The sequence below is a fragment of the Centroberyx affinis genome, unplaced genomic scaffold (genome assembly GCF_046629955.1).
Source record: "Centroberyx affinis isolate AG114_WGS23_722 - 3 ecotype Tasmania unplaced genomic scaffold, CSIRO-AGI_Caff_v1 ptg002736l_1, whole genome shotgun sequence".
Classification (NCBI taxonomy): Eukaryota; Metazoa; Chordata; class Actinopteri; order Beryciformes; family Berycidae; genus Centroberyx; species Centroberyx affinis.
In genome coordinates this window covers 148027-158298 of record NW_027280902.1, presented here as the reverse complement: position 1 = coordinate 158298, position 10272 = coordinate 148027, and the positions used below count along the sequence as shown (strand labels likewise).

Here is a 10272-nt window from a genome sequence, read left to right as displayed (position 1 = left end):
CACCCAAAAATGAAAATTATGTCATCATCTCCTCCCCCTCATGCCAGTTGAAACACAGGTGAAGTTTGTCCATATAACACACAGGGAGGCTGCAGCACAACTCCATAGCAGCCTTCTCCAAAACAACTGAAGTCAGTAGGGACCAGTTCTTCAGAGTTCCAAAAAGACCTACAGTATATTTACACCATCATTTAGTGCAAATCTTAACTACAGCTGATTGATTTGCAACAGATAATGGTGTATAGGTCTTTCTATTCACAGTGTGATTGTTTGGCTGTTTTTGTTTTGGAACTCTAAAGAACAGGTCCCCATTGACTTCAGTTGTTTTGGAGAAGGCTGCTACCAAGTTGTGCTGGCAACCTCCCTGTGTGTTATATGGACTAACAAATTTCACCTGTGTTTCATTTGGCATGAGGGTGAGTAGATGATGACAGAATTTTCATTTTTGGGTGAACTATTCCTTTAAATTCTGGTCTCAGGTTTGGTCACTTCTCAACAGAAAGTGATGAATCCAAACTTCAGAGTGAAATCCAAACTGTCTCCTGAACAGCAGCAGAGAAAGCTGGACTCCCCAACGTTAGATCTTCTCCTCTCTCGTCTCTTTGGTTTCTTTTGGTATAAAGCATCACAAACTGACCGGTTGGTAAACATGAGCGAGCTGTGTGACGTTCACTGACCTCACCGCACAGGACTTCTGGGTATTGAAGTCCTTAAATTTCAAACAGCTACCTGTTGCTGCTGCCATTTGGGGTTTCTAATGTGCAAAATTGCCTAGTGCAGCTTTAACAGGGAAGCTGCACCCATGAAGTTGGATAATTCTTAACATTTTGAGTGTTCAGCTGACTTAAAAAAGCATCTTGACACTAAAAGAGCCTTTATTCCACTAACCTACCATTGGAGGTAAATTCTGTGTGAAAGCTCTTAGCCAGACTTTTCTGAGTATGTACTATACTGTACTGTATAGCTCAATTTTTGAAACCTAGAGCTTACAAATGGAAAAACATCTCTCTGCAAATTTCAGACCCCGCTGTTCACAAACCACACCGATGAGAACAAACTTCAAAATACACCGAGAAGTCATATTTAGCGGTCACATACTGTCAGCTCCTGAATCGATAGCTCAGCCAATAAATTTGAGAGTGGAAAAAATGAGTAAATCACAACGTAAACAAAGCTGGGCGTGGGGGCGACAGCGTTTCAGCAGGGGGCGTCATGAGAAACCGAGGCTCGGTCTCCGCTGATGTGTGTTGTGTATGCAGCTAGAGAAGTCCAGAGCGGGCTGAGCAGTGAAACTGAGAAGAGCGACTTCAAAGTTTTTTTTTTCCTGTCACGCCAAAAATATTGCTGGTACAGAAGTCGACTGTATATCATTTACTAGCATTTATGGGTCTAATTTTTTGTTGATATGAAATGTAAACCCTAGTGATGACCTTTGACCTTTTTGAAGCACACAAAAAGTAGTTGCTGTTGTTTGCCTTTGTAGAGCAGCGCTGTTTGGCTTTTTCTTTCTCTTTATGTTTTAGTGGCAGCAGGTGATAAAAGCGAAGAAGCTGCTGATTTGATTTTGTGGACTGTCTACCTATCCCCTGTGGAAAGGGGGGTGGGGGGGTGGGGCGGGGGATGTACAGTGCCGCCATGGGGCGCAGACGGCCTCTGCCCTGGGCTCAGGCTGTAATTGAGCCCCAGGCCTTCAGGGCCTCAGTAATCATCCTTAACTGATAGCCATGTAATGCTCTAATAACCGTCCTGGAGGCCCCTTTTCAGGGTGCAGGACAGAGGAAAAGATGGGAAAACAAACCCAGGTTCCAGACTCCTGACTCTCCGTCCCGCCCACTTTTCCGATTTTGTCGAGCGATTCGGAGAGTTTGGTGTTGCTCTAGTCAACGGCTTGGTCATCGCTCGGAGAAACAATCGAGCCAATCAGCGCCTTTGAACCGTTCGTTAAGTCAGCCCCTTAACCAACATACTGTCCTTGCAAAATCAATGTTTTTGTCAAAATCAACCACCATCCTTGGTGCAGTTGGTAAATCCGCTGGCTAACCATGTAGAGGCTGACTGGCTGCAGCATCAGTGTGACTGAAGTAACGTCAGAGCGGATACATCAGTCACTAGTGATCGGTTCAGATACGTCAGCCACTAGTGATCGGTTCAGATACGTCAGGCAATAGTGATTGGTTCGGGGGAAAATCGCACCCCCCACACAGAAAACAGCTAACGAGGAGGAACTCTCAGGCTGAATAATGGAGTGGGAACCAAATGGCCATTCAGTCTGAATACCAGGCGAGGGAAAACACACAGATCTTCCTCATCCCTCCCTCCCTCCCTCCCTCCCTCCTCCTCCTCTCCCCTCTAGTTGCACACAGTTTCCACAGGGTTGTCCCCAGGCTCGGGCCTGTAATTAGGCCCTCTGTGGCCTGGCCGCTCCGCTGCGCTCTCCCCCTCTCGGCTCTCCAGCTGCCGGCCACTGGGCAGCTCCGCTGGGCCGAGCCCCGGGCTGGACGGGGCGAGTGCGGCGTCCCGCAAAGAGATCATGAGACTGTAAGGCAGTGCAGCGACACAGAACACAGCAGCGGCAGCAGTCCGTCGGCACGTGAACATGTCAGATGCAATAGCGAGTCTGTCTTATGTTACTCTCTGTTTTGCATCTGCTGTTCCAGCTCTTCACACTTGCCAATGGGGCGGCCGCTTGGGTGTAGCGGCGCGATGTGAATGACTGGTGCAGGAGGGGATCCCAGAGTGTCTTTTAAATTCAACAGTCCACATGAGGCTTTCCTCAACTGTCAGAGGATAGATTTTTGTCAACCAGTCAGTACCAAAGCTCTGTTTTGCACCTGCCATGTTTTAGATTTTCCCCCAAACTCGATGACATCACTAACTCCGAAGTGGACAAGCATGTGCAGATAGAATATTATGTATTCTAACCAAAGGAGGTAGCTGGTTTAAGCTTTTACATGCCCATCAACCGCTAATATTTTCCTTTTTTTTGTGCCAAACAAAATTTTATTTGATATGGGCTGGTGTATTCCATTTGAGGCATTTTTATTCTGATTGAGCTATTATTCTGATTATTAACGGATTATTAGACTTGATGTAAACCTAGCTAGTGGTCCAGCTTGGCTCAGATTCACAGCATCTTCTTTCTCATCACCCTGAAAGGAGATGTGACGACAAAGGAAAGGTAGAAGGGATCAGGACGTGAACTGAAGCGCTGGATGGCATCAGGCCAGAGAGGATCTGGGAAGCGGAGACTGATTTATGGTTTAAATGTAAAGCGAAGCGCTCGGTTAAGACTTCACCTGCCTCTGTTTGTTTTGCCTTAACGCCGGCCGCCTGCCGGGTGTGTGTGGAGAAGAGAAACGAGGAGTGTGTGTGTGTGTTGGAGTTTCAAACGCACACACACACGCTTCCCTAAGATATTGTTAGTCGTTTCAGCGCTGTCTAGTCCTATTAACCATTGAATTGTTTCTTTGAGGTTCACAGTTTCTCAGCACTTTTACATGATGAAAAAGTCCTAAATACAGTATATTAAATTAATTTACTTGTTATTTAGGTATTGGGAGAATATACTGGAACATATTTTCCTTTGCTGAGTGAAATCACATTAATTTAGACATTCATAAAGGACATGATCCCCTTTTTTATTGTAAAGCAGAACATTTTATAAGCAATCAGACATTTGTGTTGAACATATAACATCTCTTGATATATATACAATATATAAAAAATGATCTATGTGCATATGAAAAAAAACATTAATTCAGTTTTCCTCTTAAATGTCAACAGCCTTGACACGTTTCTAGTTATTTATACATTTTAGTGACTTGATAAATGTGTTGAGTAGCACTGATGATGGTCTGAGGACTGAAACATTTGTTGCTATCAATTCATGCTTGTGCACCGGAGCACTTTTTTCATTAGATTCATTAAATTCATTATGCCTCATAATTCTCATGTTCAAAATATGCAAATACATCTCTATACACTCTATTGTGATTCAGTGTTACACAAAATATGCTCCTCCAGTTCGATTCAAAGAGCTGACCCCAGTAGTCAGGGTTCAACCGGAAAGCGGCACGCCGGTCTCGTATTTGGGACAGGAAGCTGAGGTTAACAACAAAAAAACGAGGATGAGGATGAAGAGGATGAGGGAGAGTAAATATGAGACACGCCGGCACCAATCCCCCCCCCCCACTCCGGCGCTCCAGACCCCTTGAAAAACGGCCCCTCAAAAACAACAACAGCCCGTCTAAAAGCGGAGCTGTTTACCAGCTAATAATAGGGGCGACACCAACTCTCCTGCCCCCTAACTCCACCCCTCCCTTTCACCCCCTCTGCCTTCCTTTCTTGGTCGGGGCTGCGGGCGAGGTGAGATGCCAGGGGGCTCGATGCCCTGCAGTCTGCCAGCCTGGAGGAGGGAGGGAGGGAGGGGGGGGTGGAGTTAGGGGGCGTGGCCAGCAGGTGAGCGCTCCTCCTCTTCCTCCTCCTCCTCCTCCTCCTCCTTTCCCTGGTTGGAGGACTTTGCTCTTTTTACGAGAGCGGCGAGGCCAGAGGAACTTTCCAGAAGAGCGTTACACAGCATGAAAAAAATGGTTAAAGGTTATTGACCCGTAGGAGTCACTTTGTACCTTTTTTCTTTTTTTTTTTTTTTATTATTCCTCAGTTAGCATTCCTTTCTCGTCACCTTCCTACCGGCTGAGGAACAGCAGATAATATGCTCTACTAGCCGCTGTGCTCATTTCATACGTTTCCTGACAGACGGAGGAGAGGGGTGGAGCTTTAGCGGTTCAAATAAGACGAAGGCAGTTGATTTCAGCGATCCAGCAAATTGAGCTTAGTGTTTCAGATCATATAATCTGAAGTGAGGCGGTTGGCAGCGGGAGAGAGAGGGGGATGTTGGGGGGGGGAGGAAAGTGAATAAGAGAGAGAAGAACGTCGGCTTTCTGCTGGCTTTCTCTCCCCGGAGCACATTGGTTTCTCTGTGCCCAAAGGAGAACTAAGGCTCACCAGAGCATACATTTATTTTTACGATATTTAAACAAACAAATAACAAAAATAAATCAATGCGAAACCTCGAAACCTGACCAAAGTGTGTTTAGGAGCCCCTTCTCCCTGACAGCGAGCGAGAGACCACCAATTTCTCCTGGTCAATATTTGAGGAGCTAATTTGGAGAGTTTGTCCTCTCCGTTCGGTGGGGGGGTGGGGGGGTGGGGGGGGGGCGGAGGGGAAAAAAAGCAGGATTTAGTGAATAGCGTGTGTTTTTCTACGCGTCGGCCGTGCGTTCGCATAATGTCGCATGAGTTTACACGCACCCTTATCTGTCAGGCCTGCGGTCGCCCCGAGTGTGTGCGCATACATGATCTGTGCACGCGCTTCCTGCCTCCGGTCGCGTTGTTCCTGCTCGCCGGTCTACCTGCGGTCAGCTGTGCCAATAATGCAGCTTTGATTAGAGGCTTATCGCAGCCCGGTCGCACCCTTCATCACACCTCGGGCCATGTGACCGCCATACCTGGGCCGTAAAACAAACATACCCGAAGGGCACCAGACCGGGGCCGAGAGGAAGCTTGAAATCACGGCTGCGATATGTGCACTTGATGATTGCATGTTCATTTTTATATTGCTTTATTGGTGCGGCTGCCTCACTTAACAGCCATCTCTAAATCCAGAGTTGATTCACTTCTGTTTATTCAGGGTTTCTATCCAGGCCTGAAAAGTCTGGAAGAGTATGGAAACAGAATTTGATTGATATATTCTTTATCTTGTTTCTTTTTCATTGTCTGGAAGTGTTTTTATTGTGTCTTTGTGTTTTATTTTGTGTCTTATATGCCTAGCTGCAAGCCAAATTTCCCTTAATAAAGATACTGAAATACTGTTGAGGTCCAATACACAACAAATGATATGTAGTTGTTTGACAGATATGGTGATGATATGTAGTTTTCTGTCAAATTGACTCATCTGCCACTATCTACATATTGACCAAAGGTCAAAATCCCAAATGCAAATACTGTCAAGAAATTCAAACTTGATAAAAGTACAGGACTGCCAGTGATTTTCCTAATAAGACAATTGAAGTCTACATTTCCAAAATAGCATTTTATATATCTGCTATGGGGGAAAAAATAACCTGAAGTTCATCATTCAGTATCTCTGAAATAGATATCCAGTCTGGAAAAGTAATGGGTAATGATTTTGTAAACCAAGACCTAAGTGAGCTATCTAATCTATTTGAATTCTGTGTTATCAATCATTTTGGATGTGCAGGTATCACTTCTTTCAACTGGTACATCTCATTTTGTTCTCTCCTTGTTCTCTTTTTTTTAATCTTTATTTTCACATCTTGATTCTGTAGCGTTTTTGTTGTATTGTTTTCCAATTTGTCTATAAGTTATACGTTTGTTTTTTTTTATCTCACCTGCACAATTTGTTTCACTTTTTATTTTGTTATTTTCCTACTACTTTCCTTCATTTATCTTCCCCATCTTTCTAACTCACTCCCCTCCTCTCTCCCTCAGGCTCTGCCACAGGTGTGCTCTGGGCAGCAGGAGGGTTTGGGGTTCGATGCCGAGCTCCAGGATCTGTACAGGACCATCGTCGCCCACGGAAACACGAATACACGTAAACGCAAACTGTCAGAGAGACGTTCCTCCGAGGAGAACCGGCCCGCCACCGCTGAGGAACCTGAGCTCGCCCCGTCTCCAGGTCTGATCCATACCTACACAACTCAATTTTTACTTTAAAGGCTTTGCAATTAACAAAATCACAAGTTCAGAACGCAGCAATTATTCATTAGAGGGAAAGGTGTTTCTCATGATCTCATTATAACACAATGAGCAAATCCTAACCGTCAGCCTCTCATTCTCCACCCTCAATGTTTCTTCCAAAGTGCTGAAAGCCAAATTTTTTTAGAAAAAGCACTGTGAAGATATATATATATATATATATATATATATATATATATATATATATATATATATAAATCTTGTCACACAGATCAAACCTGTTGATTTGTGTGACAGTCTCTCTAAACCAGTGATTCTCAACCTTTTTCATATTAAGGACCCCTAATTTAGTCCACATTAGAGCCACTGACCCCCATTTGATGAGATTTTGTCTCTTGGACCCAAATCTGAGAATATTTTCATTGTTAGATATAATTTTGTCCAGAGTACCATGACTATGTGTATTGAAAGTAGAGAGATAACAGTGAAACTATGATCAAAATAGTCATTCTTCTACATTCTCTAATTGTGTTAATTTCTTGTAAATTAAATAATGGGGTGAAATTTAACATTATCAGTTTGCTGGGGACCCCCTGGAACCCCCTCAAGGATCCCTGGTGGTCCCCGGACCCCTTGTGGTCCCCGGACCGCACGTTGAGAACCACTGCTCTAAACACAGTGTCATAATGCAGTCCGATATTCCTCACCACTCATCAGATCCCAGTCACCCAGTTACACACACACACACACACACACACACACACACATTAGTGATATGTGGGCAGGAGAAAATAAAGTAATAGCTATACAACCACGAATATATGGTACGTTTTATGACTAACAGAGATAATAGTGGAAAAAATCACAACACTTGGGGAAAACCTTCATGAAAAACTGCAAAATGAAGAGTTCAAAAACAAGAGAAAGGAAGGATGGAAAAGCGCAGTGTGGGAGAAATGTTTTGCAGCGGTTCAGGATGGCGCTGCTGGTGACAGCTGTGTCATCTGTAATGAATGAGGAGAAATCTACATGTATGACCGACCGACATAACACGGGAACCTTAGACATGACAACACATGTATGTGAGCGAGGAAAACAACATGTCATCTTACATTCATGTGGACGGCAGCAACATTTGTTTATGACAGTAAACGTTTTTTGGTTGGAAATCACTTAGTCTGGTAGATCATTATTTTATCATTTTATCATTATCGGGCAATATAATTTATAATATTATTAATTATTACATACATTGCTATACGATTTATAGAATTATGAGTCAATTTTATAGTGGTTTAAGATACGTTCTTTGACATAGGGCTGGGTGATAATTCAATATTATCATTTATCGCCTTTCAGTGGAATCATATCGTGATGATATGAAGATATTTTAATATCGTGACACATCTCTGCTGTCTAAATTGATGATGACAAGCAAATTTTACTTAAAAACTGATAAAATGAGGTATGGTAGGAATATTATTTGAATATTTCTGTTTTGTTTGACATCACACCTAACATCACCATTCAGTTCAATGAGATGAACATTAATTTGATTATTTAACGTGATTTCGCATACATGAACCATATCCTGATATATATTGATATCGAGAAAAATCCTTATGATTATCATGATATTTATTTCAACCATATCGCCCAGCCCTACTTTTACATTTTAACCTTTTTGAGTAGTGCGTGTTAGTTCCTGATCTCTGGAGTTGACCTGCACATCACTAATACACACACACACACACACACACACACACACACACACACACACACACACAGAGTAATCCCACTGTCAGTGTGTGTATGTGTGAACGTCCATGTCTCCGTACTCCAGGTGAGGCGGCTGTGAGCAGTGAAGCAGGTGAAGGAGACAGAGAGCAGAGCCGGAATGGCCCGAGGGATACAGCTGGAGCCAAGATGGCCGCCGGAACCGCGGAACAACAGGTACCGCAGGGAGGAGAGATCAGCAGCACGGCCTTTATCATTCTCATAGATTCCCATTCTAATCTAAAATGAATCTAAACACTTTTCTTAAAGTTTGAAAAACAACCTACATGGTTTGTTTGTAAATTTAGCAGATCGTCTTAGTTTTGACTTGATTATTTATTGCATTGTTGTCTTATACAAATATGTGAGTCAGCTTTTGCCTCCTCATTAACTCCTACAAATAAGTTGTTATGGAAATGCCCTGTGTTCACCTTTTCTGGCAATGTAATTTCTCAGTTACATCATTCAATCCTGAAAATAAAACAAAAAAGGAAATCATAGTAAACTTAAACAACTTTTCCAACTGTAAAACAGACTATTGTGGGTGATTTTTACTTTGAGTTCAGAAAGAATGGCAGTTGGAGGCGTTAATAATGACATTATTAATAACAGAAGTTTGACAAAATGGAAGAAGTGATAAGGCAGACGGCTAATACAACTATATCCACAATATATCCACAAATGGAAGAGCTGAACCTAGTGTGTTGAATGAGCTTATTTATTAAAAAAAGGGTCAAGGAATTAGCCTTGATGCCCAAACAGCACCTCTTGGAAGTGGGACAGAACCAAAAATTCCTGGTGGATCCTTCCAGAACCAAACTGTGAACTAGACTGAATGGAAAAGCGTACAGTACACCAGTATGTCCACTCATCCTCTGCTCTCCCTCTGTCCTCTGCAGTCTCTACCTGTCGCGGCCGATCCTGCAGAGCGACCCGCCCCCAGACCAAAGAAGAAGAAAGCCGCTGGACTCTTCAGATGAGCCGCAGCAGTAGGAAGCAATAGACGACAAATAAGGAGTTAATTTCCAAAGTGCTCTATTTCCATTAGTGTTGCAAACTGTGTCTTGTTTTTAATATTCTGCTTTCAAGAAGGAGACTTTTTTTAGTTAGGACACCCGCTACTTTTAATTGGTTTGATTGGTTTATGGAGAAGGTTTTTATGTGGAAAATGTATTTCAATAAATAATGTTTTTATATTTTAATGATTTTGTGCTATGATGCATCGAACACCAACTCATGGCCTTTGGCTCGGATTTTTACCTTTTAAGTCATGATAATTGCTGAAACATTCATTGTATATATTTCAGCTGCATTATTTGAAATGCATAGGAAATTACTTTCTATTTTTATTTTGTATTTGACAAGTCTGAAAAAATAACCTGCATGCAATTTGTAACAAAGTAGGTTACGTTTCTGGAGAGAAACTAGACCTAATGGAGAAAACACGCTATTAATACAATAACTTTAATAAGAAGAAGAAATAACTGTATAACACTTAGCAAAGTTACAAAGTGCTGGAAAATACAACGAACAAAACAAACAGACCTTATCAGGCTTTAAGAAAGTCATGTAACAACATTTAGTCTTCTTTTCCCATGTAACTGGATCCGGGGCTTAAAGATGGCAGCTTCTGGTTTGATGTCACTGCTTGTTTCACAGTAAGAAGTAGGAGGAATGTTAAAATGAATATTAAACGGCTTATCAGGAATATTCAAATGTTGTAATTGCGCTCCACATTATGTGCAGTATAATTGTGAATTTCTCTCATCTAATATGAGA

The 10272-nt window shown here is 42.5% G+C and overlaps 1 protein-coding gene across 1 annotated transcript; it reads left to right on the top strand.

Annotated features, from left to right (window-relative positions):
* Positions 1-1635: 1635 nt before the first annotated feature.
* Positions 1636-10051, top strand: LOC139657665 (non-homologous end-joining factor 1-like). Its single transcript, XM_071535571.1, has 5 exons — positions 1636-1701; positions 2455-2598; positions 6511-6697; positions 8561-8670; positions 9393-10051. Exons 1-5 carry the CDS (start codon positions 1636-1638, stop codon positions 9471-9473), a joined length of 588 nt encoding a protein of 195 aa, XP_071391672.1. The 3' UTR covers positions 9474-10051.
* Positions 10052-10272: the final 221 nt, after the last annotated feature.